This window comes from Ophidiomyces ophidiicola (assembly GCF_022830035.1).
Source record: "Ophidiomyces ophidiicola strain CBS 122913 chromosome Unknown scaffold_18, whole genome shotgun sequence".
In the NCBI taxonomy this organism is placed as follows: domain Eukaryota; kingdom Fungi; phylum Ascomycota; class Eurotiomycetes; order Onygenales; family Onygenaceae; genus Ophidiomyces; species Ophidiomyces ophidiicola.
Genome location: NW_026054658.1, coordinates 252,834 through 270,239, shown reverse-complemented (window position 1 = coordinate 270,239; position 17,406 = coordinate 252,834). Strand labels below are relative to the sequence as shown.

At 46.6% G+C, this 17,406-nt stretch overlaps 7 protein-coding genes across 7 annotated transcripts; 2 read left to right on the top strand and 5 right to left on the bottom strand.

Moving 5' to 3' along the window:
- Positions 1–385: 385 nt before the first annotated feature.
- On the bottom strand, positions 386–1,748 carry tfg3 (transcription factor TFIIF complex subunit Tfg3; the record flags this gene model as incomplete). Its single annotated transcript, XM_049253494.1, has 7 exons — positions 386–474; positions 524–644; positions 702–836; positions 906–1,051; positions 1,159–1,310; positions 1,526–1,695; positions 1,740–1,748. 7 exons carry the CDS (start codon positions 1,746–1,748, stop codon positions 386–388), a joined length of 822 nt encoding a protein of 273 aa, XP_049107576.1.
- Positions 1,749–2,465: 717 nt separating this feature from the next.
- sbp1 (Ran GTPase binding protein Sbp1) lies at positions 2,466–3,518 on the bottom strand (the record flags this gene model as incomplete). Its single annotated transcript, XM_049253493.1, has 4 exons — positions 2,466–2,536; positions 2,601–2,729; positions 2,808–3,063; positions 3,243–3,518. The coding sequence occupies 4 exons, from the start codon at positions 3,516–3,518 to the stop codon at positions 2,466–2,468; spliced, it is 732 nt and encodes a 243-aa protein (XP_049107575.1).
- Positions 3,519–4,099: 581 nt separating this feature from the next.
- On the bottom strand, positions 4,100–6,427 carry LOZ57_004449 (uncharacterized protein; the record flags this gene model as incomplete). Its single annotated transcript, XM_049253492.1, has 1 exon — positions 4,100–6,427. The coding sequence occupies one exon, from the start codon at positions 6,425–6,427 to the stop codon at positions 4,100–4,102; it is 2,328 nt and encodes a 775-aa protein (XP_049107574.1).
- Positions 6,428–7,941: 1,514 nt separating this feature from the next.
- On the bottom strand, positions 7,942–9,670 carry omh4 (O-glycoside alpha-1,2-mannosyltransferase 4; the record flags this gene model as incomplete). The annotated part of the gene is made up of 5 exons (XM_049253491.1): positions 7,942–8,283; positions 8,337–8,745; positions 8,796–8,882; positions 8,939–9,337; positions 9,399–9,670. 5 exons carry the CDS (start codon positions 9,668–9,670, stop codon positions 7,942–7,944), a joined length of 1,509 nt encoding a protein of 502 aa, XP_049107573.1.
- Positions 9,671–11,930: 2,260 nt separating this feature from the next.
- Positions 11,931–13,220, top strand: LOZ57_004447 (uncharacterized protein; the record flags this gene model as incomplete). The annotated part of the gene is made up of 2 exons (XM_049253490.1): positions 11,931–12,137; positions 12,222–13,220. 2 exons carry the CDS (start codon positions 11,931–11,933, stop codon positions 13,218–13,220), a joined length of 1,206 nt encoding a protein of 401 aa, XP_049107572.1.
- A 614-nt stretch (positions 13,221–13,834) lies between these two features.
- DOT1 (Nucleosomal histone H3-Lys79 methylase) lies at positions 13,835–15,373 on the top strand (the record flags this gene model as incomplete). The annotated part of the gene is made up of 2 exons (XM_049253489.1): positions 13,835–14,343; positions 14,410–15,373. 2 exons carry the CDS (start codon positions 13,835–13,837, stop codon positions 15,371–15,373), a joined length of 1,473 nt encoding a protein of 490 aa, XP_049107571.1.
- Positions 15,374–16,445: 1,072 nt separating this feature from the next.
- ATG16 (autophagy protein 16, interacts with Atg12p-Atg5p) lies at positions 16,446–17,190 on the bottom strand (the record flags this gene model as incomplete). The annotated part of the gene is made up of 3 exons (XM_049253488.1): positions 16,446–16,604; positions 16,695–17,038; positions 17,106–17,190. The coding sequence occupies 3 exons, from the start codon at positions 17,188–17,190 to the stop codon at positions 16,446–16,448; spliced, it is 588 nt and encodes a 195-aa protein (XP_049107570.1).
- Between the last annotated feature and the right edge of the window lie 216 nt (positions 17,191–17,406).

Genomic DNA, 17,406 nt, shown 5'->3' with positions numbered 1-17,406 from the left:
TAACAATATTACAACTGCGGCGATCATATCGTCAGCTTCCTTGAATTTACCTAAATCCATATAAACCTAACCCTAGTTCTAGCTAAGCAACAACGACCTCCAAGGAAATTTTAACAGACGTTGCAGGGCAGATGCCGGATGGATCAGACCCTGATGGCCTAAAAAATAACTATAATGTCACCTAAATTTTGCAGATTTCATAGTAAGGGCAATGAGGATGTTGCAACACACATAAAAAGCCCTGATGCCCTACTCCACAGCAAAATTATAATAAACCAAAGGCCGTCAAAAGAAAGAAGCGTAATAGCTCCGGTCTAGTTTACATTTGTTCCAGTATGCAAGATGGCCTATTTAGGATTTTTGAAAGTCCAGGCATCCGTACTGTCTATACTACCCCTTTCTCTTGAGAAAAATCCCATAGCATCTTGATCAGGGTGTCGGGCAGTGTGTAGAGATCGACATGAAATTCGCCCTCTATCAAATAGTTAGAACATAAGTTAGGAAACAATATCAAGACACTCACGCTCGATATCATTTTTGGTATATGAGTCAGCAGACTTATTATCATGGACCATTTGAACCACTTGAAGAAGATCATCTTCGCCCAGTTTTTGCAAGCCGTCTGCTAGTCTCTCCATGTCAATCTGCTCACGCGAGGTCAGCAATTATTTCCGAATCCTCGGCCACATAGCAAAACCTACATTTTTGTCGATCCTCTTTTTCTTTTTCGAACTCTCATCTTGAGCACGTTTCGACTTGAGACCATTTTCATCACCAGGGACTGGCCCAGATTCTCTGAGAGCCGCAAGAACAGCTGGCTTTGGGTTCTTGAATGTCTATATACGCTCACGGTTAGCTAAACATTTGCTCCAAGACAATAGTCGGAATACGAAAACCAAACTCACAATTACATGTTTTGACTCGTATCTGTTTTGCTGGAAGTTCAGATCATGGGGGACGGTGTGCTCTTTATCCGGCGCTCCAAGGCCAACTTGGAGATCAAACTCTCCCCACCCTTCTTCTTCAATCCGGAAAGGCGGCGTTTTGAACGCTGGTAGGCGAACAAAATCAGTCAGCTTCTATCACTTAAATGTCGGGGCCCTTTATACCATGAACAAGTATTTTCGCGTAATCTAAGTGGCCGAGGTTTTAACTCACTCTGTACGGCCCTTTCGCCAAAACTCGGGTGCAGGGTGTATGTGACTTCATTAAATAAAGTCGCGGGAATCTCCTCTCCGTGTTCGTTCAAGAGGAAAACCTCAATAGACCACCGACGAACCGGCAAGCCCTCATACTCAGAAGCCTTGTCCCTATGGTCACCGAGAACCAGCGTTAGCACAGATAAGACCTACATATCAGGCTTTACGTTGATTAAATGATATAGTGTGTCAACAATAACCATCCATTGATCGCAATGTAGTATGCCTGCTGGGAGGTGATAGGGAAGAGCGGGGCGGGGATGATATGAGGACGCGAAACTCTAGGGAACCGGGCCTGCAACGACAGCGAGACGAAGGATACGTACGTAGGATTCTGCTCTGTAACGAGCTTCACTGTGCGTTTGACCTGGAGGATGCTTTGTATTAGCCACAGTCCGTCAAGGTATGCTGGCGGAAGTGAGGGGCTCGCTCCATTACGGACTCGAGCAGCACGCGACGACGTGGTGGAGCGTAGCGCAGCGGGAAATGGCAGTGTCTAGAGAGTGCAGGAGTTTGCGACAAGAATAAAAACGGGCTTACATCCGGCATTTTCGCGGTCGTGGCGTGTGGCTCGTGGCTTCTAAGAAGCTCGCAGGAGGTGTTTGCGCAGTAGGCGGGCTGACCAGTCGCCCAGAAGGTTCAGTCGGGTTGGAGTGGGTAAAGGAAGAGAGGAAATACGGAATCAAGAGGTATAAGAAGCGCAAATAAAATTTGCCACGTGTCGATGCGAAGAGGAATTTCGATGTAATGATCAATGAAGTTGACTGTGAGGCGCGAAGTTGGAAGTGTTTTTGATCTCTACGCGAAAGAAGTTGGAGTTGCAGTCGCAGTCGCCAGACTACCGTCACCACAACGGGGGCCGAAGAAATACACAACATGCTGCGAGTCACTCGGTATTAGAATGCTATCGATTGACTGATCTATTTACGAGTTCATTGGGACCTTGAAATAGGATATTGCTCCGAACAACTAGGGCTATTCTCCAGCACTGTCATCATCGTGCATCTCAGCCGGGCGTCTTTTCTAAGTTCTGGCCAAGCAGAACGCGCCAGAGCACAGAACAATGCTTAATGGGGGGGCGGGGAGATGCGAATTCAACAAGGGCGTTTAGGTAAGGGCATCGGGGCGGCATTTGATATTCCAACGAATCTCGAAGGGGGGTGCAGATGGGATCGAAACAGAATAACAGATGTTATATCTTAACGAATTTCGCCAACTTAACTAATAGGGATTGCAGTAGCAGAGATTCCTTGTAGGACATTGCATTTACTGCTGGCCGAACAATTTTTCATTTTCCTCTTGAGCCTTTTCGAAGGCGTCTTTGAAGAGATTGGCATCTGCAAGTGAATCCCATTAGCTTCCTAATACTCAATTTGTTTAGTAGTTTGCTGCTTCACTCACTCTCACTGTTGGCAAAACGAATAGCCAGGGTCTGCGCCTCTGGTTCACCCTCACTAACATCCGCTGCAGCATTCCACACCCAGCTCCGGTCACTACCGACATTTGGCGACAGTTTCATATCAGGAACAACTGAATTATTGTGGAGTATTATTAGCCTTACATCCACATTCTCATATAAATAGAAGATATGGATACATGGATACATACTGTAGTGATTTGCGCACACCTTCAATGTTTTGTCTCTTCGCATAACAAGACGAGTCTTCTGATTCTCCTTATGTTTCAACAATCGCACATCGCCAGTTCCACGCTCTTTCCACTCTCTAGTATCGCGATCGAACTTAAAAAGCTTCGCGCGCATCTTGAAAGTCTGTTCTTCCAGCTCTTCGTTTGTTTTGGTTTCAACTTTCTCAGTCAGGCGGATGACGGGCTCGAACTCAACATCAGGTTCGGCTTCAACGTCCTGTGGTAGAATAGACACTATTAGCTCTTGGAAATAGTAAAAAATCCATCTAATGACCTCAAGTTCAGTCCAAAAAGATAAGTGGTAAGCCACTATGACAGCAACGGACGCCCGGCAAAACGCGAGAAATCGTCAACACGGCGATTAAAGAACAGCCAAATACAAAAAAAACCACTTACACCCTCCTCGCCCTCCTTTTTCTTTGATGCGCCAGATGCTTCTCCTTCCTCCTCGGCCTCCTTTTTCTCTTTCTTGGGTCCACCACCAAACATCGAAAACACACTATCGGACGTAGCTGGTTTTGCTGCCTGCTCAGTAGGGGCCATCTCTGTAGTCTCGCCTTTCTTAGACCCCGATTCGGCTGTTGCGGCTTCTGTGGTGGTTGGGGCGTTTTCCTTCTGTTCCTCAGGAGGGGCTGTGGTGGGGTCAGCCTTTGTCTCGGGTGTGTCAGACATCGCGGGCAGCAGTATTTATGTAAATGCAACGAAGATGAGGAATCAGAGTAAATGAAAAGCTGTCTGGTGGATTAAGCAGGGAAATCAGCTGCCCGGGCTTCTTGGATGTGCGGGTGTTTGTTGTTAGTCGGTAAGAGAAAACTGTGGGTTGATAAAGATTAGTCCCAGTAGGCAACTTAGCGCCCAATCTTCCACTCCACCTGCAACAAGGGGCAAAATGCACGGGGTAGTCAGGCCCCCGGCTTGTTGGGGAGGGTCTGTAATCAACAGTGACGCCTATGAGATGATACTTCAGGATAATTATGGTCAATTAGTACCCTTTTCCACCCCTCAACACACATCTGCATAGAATTAAGACTGACATATGACTAGCTACCCAGAACAAGATGAAGATATGTATGATAAACATGAGAGCAACAATGCAGCAAATCAACAGCCTTAGCAGACAGGCAAATATGCGCCTGAACTAAAGGACCAACACCATGAGCCTGTCCTTGATATGCCTCCTAGAAGAAAAAAATAATATTAACATGAAGAGGTTAAAGGGGCGCCAGAGGCAAGTCGTATTTCTCTTGGCTTCTTTACCGAGACGCTTGGTAGCACAAATCTCTGAAATTTTTCCATTGATTCCGAGCATCTTGTGTCAGGCGAATTGCTTGTTTCTGAGCTCCTGCAAGGAATCCAGATCTCTTTACTCTTTGCGTAACCTGCAATAACCGAGTTAGATCTATGCTTAGGGCAGATTTATGAGCTTTCGCGCCATGCTGTAACATTTTGGACTGTAGTTGACCGGCAAGGACCGTTGCTCGCTGCTGGAGATGCGGAAGAGATGTAATGATTTTCTCGACTGTTCTCCGCGCATATATATTACAGCGTCGCTTTGACTCGCCGCTTGCTTTTATTGCCGCGTCTAACAAGTGCTGTATTGGGTTTGGACAATCGGGTCGAATGTCTCCCATCAGAGCATCACTAATAACTTGAACATCGAGTAAAACTCGGTTGTATGCTTCTGAAAGCCCCGCTTGTGCAGCGCTCAGATCCTTTCTCACCTGGTTTGAAAGGGACTGTGCAGCTTTTTTCCAGATCACAATTTTTAGCCAGGGGGTACCAAAATCAATCTCAGTGATTTGTTCTATAGTAAGGTTCGGGCGTGAGGATATTGTTACATTCATGAGCCCGTGGGCATCCTCACGAGCTAGGCGTATGGTAAACACATAATCAAAGAGCCTAGTAAACTGGAAGTTGATGGGTGTGTCTTCTTTTGTGACAAACACTAGAAATTTGGCAGTCTTCTTTAATGTCATGAAGCGAGCTGGTGCTTTGACAATAACGTGACAGTCTCCAACAACATACACTTGGAAGTTTTCTGTATAATTAGGCTTGTTGGGATCTGGCTGCGTTAATTTTAGTAGGTCATCACTTATGCTCAAAGACTTTTCCATAGTAGGATCTGACGCAACCACTGCAATTTGCTGTGGTAGCATTGGTGTCTCCATTGTGATTGGTACACGTTCCATGGAATTATTGTGAGCAGGATTTCCGTTGGTAGCAAGAAGTGAAACTCCAGTAAAGCCAGTACATATGTTAAGCACACTCATGAGAATAGTCCGTAGGCCAGTGAAACAGAGAATTATGATAATGACAAAGATAATTGCGGCAATCTTGGATTCTTTGTCAGTCGACATAATGATATGGTGCGGGCGGGGTGAGCGGGTGGCTTGATTGTCCTTGGCCTCTCCTGAGATCGGATCTAATTTGATTCGCGATTTGGACCGAGCTCCAGCGAGACACGCAAGATTACGATTGAGCTGAGCCGGAGAAATGTGCCCAAATATATCGAGATCGATAGGATATCGTTTTACAACACAGGAAGCGTCAGACTTCTCGCCGTTCCATTCCAAACAGATATGGGGGGAGCGCGGGTCAATAGTCAAGGTAGATTTATATAGCTGGTTCGAATAAGAAGATTCGGAAATGACCATAAATGGCAAATTGTGTCTTGTTACCAACCTATAGGTATTGCGGCGAGTGGCTTGGGTTACTTCACTGTCGTTGTCTCCAATGACGAATATGGTGATATTCGGGGTGCGCGACTCTAGCTGATAAACTGAGCCCATCTTTCTAGATACTATAACCTCATTACTCTTTAAATAGATCTGTATTTTATCTTGAAGGGCGCAGAAGTTAGTGAAAATGCATTCTTCCACACCTAGCTGAACATGAAGAGGTAGTAGTTCGGCATAGTTGGGCGTTGCATCTGGGCCAAAGGAAGCAGGAACAACATGGAACTTCGACGAGTTTGCAGGGTTTGCATATAAGCTATTTTCTGGGCTGGCAACTAAGGCGTCACCTAGTATCTCCAGAACGCGGGATTTGAATTTTGGATCCCCTAGATAAAGTACGCGAAATGGCTGTTGCACATTGACAGGGTTCCGGGAAATAGACTGTTGAATGGACATATATATTTTCTGACTGAAACCCCGAGGGGCAACTTCGGAGACTTCGACTTGGTCAAGCTCGCGGATGGTATGCTTTACTTTCACAACTCCTGTGGACGGCCAGACTTTGGGTTCGTTGAAAACAATCAAGTCAGAGTGAGACGAGAAGCTTGCACCCATAATTTCCGCATCTTCAGAAGTGTTCTCATCCTCACAATATACGGATGGTAGGTAGCTTTGTGCTTCTGAGCAGCGGCTTTCGGTATCATCTGTATCGACATCACTTTCCAGGTCTCTGCCATCGAGGCTTGTAACGTCATCTGCAACACTGTGGCCAACGAGAGACAGGTTATCTGTGGCCTCAGAGGGACAATCATCTTCCGAGTTCATGTCTGGGTTGCTGATAGAGGCCCAACTCTCGCTCAAGGAACTTGCCGGCCGATCTAGAGACTCTGACGTCATACTGTCCATTTCGAATTTCACGAGTCAACAAAGGCGGTTTGAGGGCAAGATTGGGGAAGGGGACGTTGGCAGAGCAGCTGCATAAGTTATAGCGAATCAGTCGTCTTTTATATATGAAAAGAGGCGAAGATATTCGGGCCAGGAGTTTAAGATACCGCGAGGAAACGGTTGACCTCGGAGCCCAACTCGTTTGCTTGAACTTTGAGATTAAAAAAACTAATATCAGGCCTTCACTTAAGACCTCTCAACGGTGTAGTAGGATGAAAACTTTGGGCCTTGCTAAGCTATAAGTATTTTAAAGGCGAGATTGATCAAGTTTAGAGGAGTGGGAATGTCAAGTAACCATGCCAAACCGGCGATGTAGTTATGCGGTTCTTCCCAAGGGACAGGCACAAAGGATATATCCACGAAATATGCTTAAGCATGTGTTGTTGTGGATGCTGGCTGAAACGATGAGCTGGCGAAATGCCGTTGACGAATGTAGACGGGAAAGTGGGGTCGGGGGGGGGGGGGGGCGATTGTCTTGGAAGCGCGCTTAAGCTTTAGCGCTAAAGTTAGGCAGCGTCTGTGCCTACGGCGGGTCCATCAAGCAGGCAGCCGCGCTTACGGAGCATGAAGGAGCTCGAGCTTGAATGCCTGTACTCCGTATACGAGATGTTGAAGGGTTAGCCAAGCGTAGAGGGTAGTCCAGTCTTATCTTGTGTGAGAATCTACTGCTACGACCGTTTGCCACACGTGTCGCATTGCCTGATATATGATCTCATTCCTGTCAACTGTGTGTGCACAGATGCATAGAAAGCAAACCTTGAACAGAGTAAACTCGCTTAATACTTGGAATTTTATGAAATGAACAGAGCCAAGGGTCTACACATGTGGCAAGTCGAAGGCGATAGTAAATGGGAGGGAAACAGAAATAGCCCCTATGTACACCGAGACTATGAAACAATGAAAATGAGAACGACAAAAAATGCAAGTCACAGCCAGATAAAAGTGCCAAAGTCCTACAGGGCTGATGAATTACAGGAAGATATCGCAAACGAGATTTTGTTCTCATCGTTTACATATTTCCGGGCCATGAGCGGAGTGACTATGCTTTTCACTCAGTTCGGCCCCTGGAGAGTTTGTAGCTGGCCAGGAAGTTGTAGGTTTTTTGGATCGTGACCAATACTTGATTTCGCGTGTCAACAGCGGGAACCAAGCGAAGCGGAAGTCAGTCACAGTGAGAAATAGCAATACTCAGGGCACCAGTAATATACAGGGCTCAGTATTATTTGCTAATCCAAAAAGGGCGACTGTTTAATTAGAAGCGTAGATGATTTTGGGTAAAGAGACACTGCGTGCATCGTGGTTGAAGCAATAAGAGACTTTATATGATGATTCCCACGAAACGCCGTCTTCCAATTATCCTATGACCAACAAGATATGTAGGGCCAACAAACTGAATATGCCCAAAGCTGCCATTGAGGTCGTCAGAACACCTTCAACTGAAATAAAAATTGCATGCACGCGCCAGGGAGTTGGTATTATGGCGAAGCCCAGCCGCCGGCGACCTTGACCCAATCGGCCAAACAGCTACCTTGCTTGCCCTCGACGTCATCGATATCGGTATCACATCTGCACCTGCAGCCAACCCCATTTTCTTTTGGAGGATCTGGGGTATCCCAGTATTCATCTTCCTCTTGACGTTTCTTTTCATCCTCCGTAGTCATTTCCAACCACGGAGTGCGATCACGTTGACGAGCGGGGGCGTTTGCAGGGCAATGTTGAATTGTCGTATGCCGGTATCCAAAGTCTCGGAAGTAATGTATGTCGCTGGGAGACAACAACGCACCAGCAGCAAGTGAATGAATAGGAGCATCACCCCACTGTGATATGAATTAGCAAAATGCAAATTTAGAGATACGACTAGATATCTTACTCTTTCCATCCAGAAGCCTCCACTTCGGTCCATCATTGTGAAGAAGTCTTCGTACTCTTTACTCCGGAACCAATCGAGTCGCGCAATTTCGAAATTACTCCAAAAATGGCACATGTTGTATTTTTCACCTTCCATCGCTTCTGGGTCAATATCTCGAATGCCACGATCACCGGGTGATGTCTGCAAGATTTCGTCTGGCAGCGAGTCCTCTGCAGGCTTTCTCTTCGGCACTTCTGGTTCTTCTGGCTCTTCCAAAAACATTTCCCAGAGCCCTTTTGACTTCAAATTCTTGCTTCGTTTATAGGCGGAGGCATATCGGAAAATATTGGGTACGGTTTCTCGGAGTTCTTTGACAGCAATGGTAAACCCATAAGTCTTGTTCTGTTCTATCATTTTAAGAAAGGGGTCGCTGCAACAAAGTAAGTACAGGGGGGCGTATATCGTTTTGAAGTCACATACTAGGTAATGTCACAAAAGTATTTGATATCGGGCTCAAGACGCCAATACCATTCGTAGTTCATTAGCAAGGGATGTTTATAGAAAAAACTATCCAATTGTCAGTAAGGGATGCGCAGACCATGGAAGAAATAACTTGGCCATACCCTGAATAAAAACGACACATGTGGTGATAGCTCTCCATCCCACCATACATGATGGCGGCATCTCCCTGTTTTCGAATACCCTCTTTCGCTACCTCAGGGCTTATCCAATCAGGAAAGCCCCACATACTGTGTTCGATTTTCCCAAACTCAACCGGGGCGCTGGTGTAGTTTCGTACAGTGGCTTTAAAAGATTCCTCGAAGTCTCCATCGTTTAGAAAAACATATGGGTAATGCCAGAATCTGTTAAAATGCCTCTCGATTGATTTGATCGATTGAATCACACCCTCTAGCTCTTTGTTTCGGGCCAGAACTACGAAGGCGGCGTTGGCTCTGGGCGTCGAGGTATCGATCTCAAGACAACCGGTCGCGAAGACTTTGTCATATTTCTCACTAATCTTTCTGTATAACACATTAGTATGAGCGCGAAGGTAGCTAGAAAGTAGAGAGCCCAAAGAGGTACCTTATTGATGGAGGAGTGCCGGCTGGTAATAAAATGCCACCAGATGAAGAAGGGTGGGTGACAATCAGAAGAACAATGAGAATAATTACAATGCATGGAAATAATAAAACAAATCCTAAAGGAATTGAAATGGCCGAGTTTCTTCTCAATCGTATTCGGCGTTTGAAGAATGCAAATCGTGGTATTACGGAGCTCTTCTCGTTATTGACATTATCGAGGGACGACGCGACCGGAAAGGATACTCGCTTAGCGAGCCGATGAATGATGCCCATGGAAGCGGCGTGATCTTCAAATCGCCTAGCTTCCGGTGATGAAAGCAGGCAGTTTGGAGATGAATAGGCGCCCCTTTATCGAATAGCTCGGCCTCGGCGATCTGTACGTTGGAATCGGAGGATGACGGTAGTGGATAGGGTCATCAGAGGATAACAAGTTCGACGCGAAAAGGGCACCTTTCGAAGGGTAACGAGCGACTGGTAGTAAGGGCAAATTCTGTTCAACTTTTGGGGGTGTCAGGCTATTCAACCCGGAGAACTTCTTACCCTCCCGGAACCACAGCCAATGACAGGCATCCAAAGGACCAAAATCCGACTGTGGAGTGGCAAGCCTGAGTTCCGGTGAGAAGCATTGACTTCACAGCAACAGCAGGAGAGGTGATGCTGGTTGACTGTGGTGAAAAATCGTTGAGAGGTCTGAGGTCGCTTCTCCTGGTTGGCGTTCTTGCAGGGAGAAATTTAGCAGGGGAGAGCCCAGTGCCAAGCCTGATTCTAACCACAACAGATGGAGACCATCCAACACCTAACTAGCCAGTCTAGAACATCACCTCTGTTCCAGCACCACATCTGCAAAAAAAAGCGGTAGAATTGATACTTAATAATAGCATATTATGCTTGCTCTGAGATTTTTGCAGGCTATTGCCCTGTTTCGCGCGGGACGCTGCTGGAGAGCTGGAGCGCTAGCAAACAGAACAAACACGGCAAGAGCACTCCGCTGAGTCAGCGCAAGCCGCTTTGACAAGAACGCCAAGGTAGTTGGCAAACAAGGCAAACTGGAATTGGCGATCTTGGCGTCTGAGCATCCGGCATTTGCCTGAGGATACTAACGGAGCCGCCTTATAGTAAGAGAATGGATAGCATATCTTTGTGTGGCATGGTCGCCTTCCTGGGTACTCGTTTTAGCGGAGCTACGTGATTATTCTTTGACATTAAGCAGCAGGGTACCCGTATTCCTGTTCTATAGCTCCAGCTCATTTGTTATCCGAACACAGAGTGTCGCTCATCGCTGGAGTCGCAGTGGAAAAGGATCTGTTCCGCCTAAAACTACTCATAGAGGTAAGACTACAGGAGTGTACCTGGTATGGACGTCAAACAGTGAAAGCTCTAAGATGGAGCTAGCTGTTTAGAAGCCCTGGAAAAAGCTTGCATACAATTGATGACGGAATTGGAGAGAGAGCCCGATATTTAGGGGATGGGTAGCTAGGAAATGGAGGACAAAACAAATTAACTCTAGCACCCAGGCTATCCCTTGCACTTGCGTTGCCGGAGACAACAGTGTCGGCTCATTTACCCCGGTGGTTTCTGCCCTTACGAATTGGCGTACGATTTTGAAATGCTATGATCCCAGCAGGCGGTTTGTTCTTGTTTTTCTTGGATAGGCGGAATAGATGCGGAGGCGGCATTATTTATATATTGTTCGATGTACTCCGTAGAAGGCTCTCGGATGCGATGTGGCAATAACTTGAACTGAATGTTGGGTAGGGTACAATACGATACAGCCCCCACCAAAATACCCTCGGATTATCCAAATGATTTGGCATATAGGGAGGCTGAACTGTTGGCAATTTTCATGCAGGCAATAAGAGACGGAATCATGACAGCCCTGAATCCACGAAAAGGTGCAGGTCGTGTATTTCCCATCAGGCCTGTGGAGAACGCCGTGCAGTAATATGATCTAGATAAGAGAAAAGAAGCAGATTTTCACATGTATGACCACAGCGCGCTTGATCATAGTTCTGAATTTCTGCAGTTGGCTTGGTGTCTTGAGCAAGCTTAAAATAGAGTACTGAGCCTCATCCAGGCGCAGCTGTAACGGATAACACGTGGTATATAATCATCATACCGAAGTTTGCCACAAGACTGGACGATGTAATACTAAACTTGCCTCGCTGAGGGTGGAGGATGATATCACTGTTGTGAGCATGCTGCCCACCCGAGTGTTGCTGTTGTAGCCAAGCACGCGAGGATCGACGACCTGGCCTCGCCCAAGTCAGGCTAACTACGGGGTACCAAGTACATACTAACTACTCCGTAGTGTCGCGCTTCTAACCTGACACCTTCGCCCCCTTACTAACGCCGTCATGGGGTTTGGACTAAATATTAGCAGGGCGTTTTAAATCGATTACCATGTGCCATTGCACTGTGCGTATACTCCGTAACGCCTGCATTTCCCTTCCTTTTGACGTTCAAATACCAAATGTGATTATCAGAGTTCTCCCGGATGGATCGAGAAGCACGTTCCCAACCGTCTCCCTCCACAATGGCCGTGCCCCTAAGGATTCGTCCCCAATACAGTGGTCATTCGACTGGGCCCGCCTCAAATGATGGGCGGACATTGAAGCCTACCTTGCCTCGAGGCGAGTTTTTGAGCCCCGACACATTTTCCCCCGTCAATGAAAACGGTAGCTTCGAATTCGATCGAGTCCTGAAGAGGGGCAAAGTATTACGGAGGTCCAAAAATAAACATGTAAGTGGCAACAAGCGCAGGGAATTGAGGCCTTAAACCATATCCATTTCCTGTTGTAGCGTTTCTGACAAAATTGGTTTTCAGTCCTTCAAAGCATCGTGGAAGCCGGGATATCTCGTTCTGCGACCAAACCTCCTTTCGCTTTACAAAGACGAGGACGAAGCCCAGCTTCGCCTATCAATTACTCTATCCGATATATCGACAGTCGCGCATGTGAAAGCTCCAAGGTCGAATCGTCCAAACGTGTTTGGAATATTTTCGCCGTCCAATAATTATAGGTTTCAAGCTCCATCAAAAGATGACGCAGAATGCTGGGTAGAGCACATTCGCCGGGAATGCTCCGTTGAATACCCAGATACTTTCCTCGCGTCCGATCGCGTCCGAGGAGTATCAGCGATAGATGGAGAGGAGAGTGCTTGGGAGATGTCAGATCATGATGGCCACCGCCCTGACACTAGGCACTCCACCAGACGTACTGCGACTGCTCCCCGCAGGTCTCAATTTTTGGAAGTTTCAGGCAATGATATCACCTCCTGTTCAGAGTTTTCAGATGTGCCACCACAGTCAGGAAGGCACCGCTCCACAGGATCTCTGCCACGTTACCAACGCCCCTCTCTATCTCCCGCTGTGCATAACGGCAATCGTCCATCCCTTCACCGCCATGCCAGTCACCATAGCGATATTGGTTCCACAGCAATAAACCCAGAGCGGGTGGTATTCAGTGGCTACCTTTCGTGCCTCAGGGGCAAAAAAGGGGTTCGACAGTGGAAAAAGCTTTGGACCGTTTTGCGGGCGGAAAAAATATCATTTTACAAAAATGAACAAGAGTATTCAGCGGTGCAGATAATACCCCTGTGCCAGGTGATTGATGCTGCGGATGTCGATCCCATATCTCGCTCAAAGGTCTTTTGCTTCCAGCTCATCACCGAGGAGCAGGCTTTTAGATTTTGTGCTCCTGACGAGCAGAGTCTTGATCAGTGGCTTGGTTCTTTGAAAAGCGTCTTGATGAGGGATCACGAAGCTCCGCGCTCTCAACCAAGTGGTCCTACCGTGCGTGACTCATCATCTGGGGTGCAGTCATAACACCATCTCGCAAACAATTTTCCTATCTCCTTACACAGGTTTCTTCTACACTACTGTTACTCTGTTTCTTTCTGGAAACAGTTCCCTCATAATCTTAGCGACTAGTCACTCGTTACTTTTCCTACACCTTTTGAAGTTAAATTGAACTCGTTTTGGGCTGCCGCACCTCTGGCGCTGAAGCAGCGTGTTGGATAGTAAATAGCTTCGTTTCAGGCGTGCTTGATCTCGGTTTTGCAAGGGCGGTGAAACTTTTCTTTTGATACCCTTGCATGTATACTATTCCGTACGAAACTTTTCATTTTGTTATATTCCCTCTCTCCGCCTTGTGAATGTACCAAGGTTGTACAATAATGTAGTGTGTTTAGTCTGTCCCGAGCCGCATCACGTTATTCAACCACGAGGCAACCGTCATAAACTCGGCGCTAAGGACTTGGCATTGCGCCACCACCGGCTTGCCTGTTTTTGCCGTTTTCCGTTGTCCACGCGGCTCAGCGAGACGCATGCTTGAAGGGACGTACATTCTTTTTTAACAGTCCTCTAGATATTGCTATCTGCATTCTCTCTTTTTGGAATATCATTCTTTTTTTACTCTCATTTAAGTTTTGTTTTATCCGATGGGGTTTTTCGACCATCTCCAGCAGAAAGGAGTTGGCGCAATCCAGGCGCAAAAGGTCCAGATCCGAAAGGTAGAGAGCAGAACCCCTATCCAGGCGTCGCCCTCTGCTCCCAAATCGAAGCCTTTACGACCGCGATCGGAGCCAGTATCAAAGCCGGCTGTAAACCCCGCCACTTCGCTGACATCGAAACCAAAAGTGTCGACCTCGCGCAAGAGATATTTGTCAGAACAAACCTTCAGTACCAGCAGTGATGATAGTGATACAGATGCGTCGTTGGATTTTCGAATAGCAAAGCGGTCAAAGACTAGCTTGAGTGTTGAACCGGACTTAGAACGTTGCGTTCGGGATCGAGATGCGTTTTCGGAACAGGCTACATCCTTTTCGATTGTGCACGCCGCCGATGTTGCATCCTTGGGTGCGCCCGCAAAGTTTCAGAGTGCATTTGAATCAGAGGAGAAGGCGGTTACAGTGTCACTACGATATCCTGGTGCGCTACAGAAAGAGAAGTATGTTGGCTCTTGATTGTGGGTTTTCCTCCTTGCCTAATATACTAATTTCTCTCTATTGTGCAGATATCAACTAGTTGTTCCTCATGATAATGAAGGTTTTAAGCCCCTTGACGATATAGTTCAGGTCATCACCATAGTCTCGCAGCATCACGTTCCCGAAACCTGTCGGGCGCCTTTTGAAGACGAAGCTTCTGGGATATTACGCCGCCTACGGCGTGCGCTTGTTCAAGGCTCTGCCCCCAAATTTATCGATGCGATCGAGGCATACAATAAGATTATAAAACGACTGCGGCAAGATGAATCAATCTCTCGGCATCTAGATACGACACATGTGGTTGCACTTCCACTGGTGGAAAGGATATTGACCCAAGTATATTCAAGGACTGTCTCACCTCGAGTTGAATCACTTCGCCAGTATGAAAATGGTACCGACAATGTCTATGGGGAGCTGTTACCGCGCCTCATCTCGGAGATTTTCGCAAATACCCGCTTGAAATCGAACCAAGTCTTCGTGGACTTGGGTTCTGGTGTTGGGAATGTGGTTCTGCAGGCGGCGCTGGAAGTCGGCTGCGAGAGCTGGGGTTGTGAGATGATGCAGAACGCCTGCGACTTGGCGGAGCTTCAAGAAAAAGAGTTTATTTCTCGCTGCCGCTTGTGGGGCATCGCCCCTGGCAAGACAAGGCTAATAAGGGGTGATTTTCTTGAAGCGGAGGGAATTGCCTCTATTCTCCGCAAGGCCGACGTTGTGCTAATCAATAACCAGGCTTTCACCCCTGAGTTAAATAATAAATTGGTCAATTATTTTCTTGACATGAAAGAAGGCTGTCGGATCGTTTCGCTTAAATCTTTTGTCCCTGCCGGGCATAGGATTCAATCCCGGAACCTGAATTCACCCATCAACTTACTATCGGTTAAGAAGAAGCATTACTGGTCTGACAGTGTCAGCTGGACCAATGCCGGAGGGACATACTTCGTTGCCACAAAGGATAGTAGTCAGCTAAAGGCTTACTTGGAAAGTATGTCCTGAGATTTTGTCACTTACACCAGCAGAATGAACTTTGAACCACGCCCCCTGTTTTACCATTTCCTTTCAAGGGAGCCTTTTGACTAGTTTTCTATTAGATTCTTTTGGATTTGTATATAAAGGAATACCCCCTGATGTTTTACTCAACAGAATGTTGTCTGTGCTATTTGGATAGGCTCCAAGCCCACTTGGCTTCGTTCATACTTGAACCGTTATGATAGTTTTATGCTTGGTACTCATTGTTAGGCTCAGTACTCCGTACGAGTTTATCTTTTATTTTGGTGTGCTGAAATTTGAAAGAAAACCAAGGAAACGATTGAACGAGTTGTTTAATTCTTCCGTGTAAAGAGCCTTTTCAACAAATTGATTGTCCGTTTATTTGAGGATACTCTTTCCTTTTTTGACTGTTATACAGTTGTAAACCAATACAATGTCCTGTTTTAGAAGGCATTGAAAACTTCATTATCACTAATCTAGTTATAATAGCGTACTCGGTGCGAGCGTGTTCAACAATACTATTTTGTTTCGTAATCATGCATTTGGGTTGTTAAAGCCCTGGAAAGCCGAATTTTTTGCTTAGAATCTCCCCATACAAATTACTATTGTGCGCGTATGTGGAGAAAGCCAACACAGGATTTCAACATATTGTTGTTTCTGTTAGGACAATTACTTCCTGCCAGGTGCCATTGGAAAGTTAAGTCATGTCTTGTGGCCTGAACCTCATGCAGCTGCAGTTGGTGCAGTTGGAGGAACCGATGAGTTTCAGCATCTTCCGTCATATAGATAGATGACAGACCGTACGGAGACACTCAACTGATCCCAACTTATATGCCTTTCGGGCATTATTTTCTCAAGTTCAACGATGGGAATGTGTCGTTCCCTCGAACCCTACCCCCTGCTTAGTGAGAGGGCAAAATCGGGAGCAAGGCGCTGTGCTAATGCTTTCTAGCTCGGTGAAACTAAAGTAGTGGCATAGCCCAATTGTCACAATGGCATGCTTCAATCATTTTATCTTGGTTAGAACAATTCATTATTTTAAGTGATGTCACATTATTTTAAGTGATGTCAAGTGTTTTCATGAGAACTTGGATCCGTTATTCATTGCATCGGCTTCCCGGCTTACTTTAGCCATCCACCGATCGATTAGTTCTTTATTCTCCTTTTCTAACCTTTTGGCCCGGTCTTCGGACATATTAACCTGTAAATTAAGCGACACAAGCTCGTCCTGGACATCCTGTAATCCGTCGAACGTCAATTCAGGGACTAGGTCTCTTGTAAAATAGGATCAATTGTATAAAAGGATGAAAGAGAGTAAAAGGCTTACGTCTAAAAGCTTGGCCTTTCCTCGAAGTTCCTCATCCCTATCTCTCAAACGCTGCTGCAACTGTGTCCGTTCAACTGAAATATCTATGATCTTTTTAGTATCTACTGTGGCCTTTTTCTTTGCGGTTTCGAGTTCATCCGTTGCTTTTTTCAAACGCGATGAAAGTTCGGTACGGGATCGTTGTGCTTCGGCGAGATCCTTGCGCGCAGCAGATAACGTGTCCGCGGCCGCGGAAGGGCTTATTGGGAGTGGATCGCGTTTGCTCGACGGTTTTTTCGGGGATATAGCTGAGACAGTAGACGGACGGATTTCTAGGTTGCTGGTGCGGTCGGCAAGGCGGGTGTCTGAAGATCAAAGTGTGAGTAAAGGACGGTCAAAGGCTTGTCCTTACTTCAACCAGGTATGCCATACAAGCATCATATAACAGCTTATTCGATTTCTCGCATTCATCACGGACTCCTAGAGCAGCATAATACTCTTCTCGCCAGTTCGCCATGGTGGGGCCAGGTAGTGTTTGCGCGTCTCTCCAAGCCGCTGAGACAAACGGTGCTCCCACAAGCCACTGTGAGAGGGTCAAGGACGGGCCAAGGCGGTCAGGTGGACATCTGAGGTGAGGGGATGCTAATGGGGGTTAGAGCTTTGCCTGACATTCAGAGTCAATGCTGCAAGCAGAGAAGTTGCATTGGCACCCCCCAATGCTGGTTGCCGATTC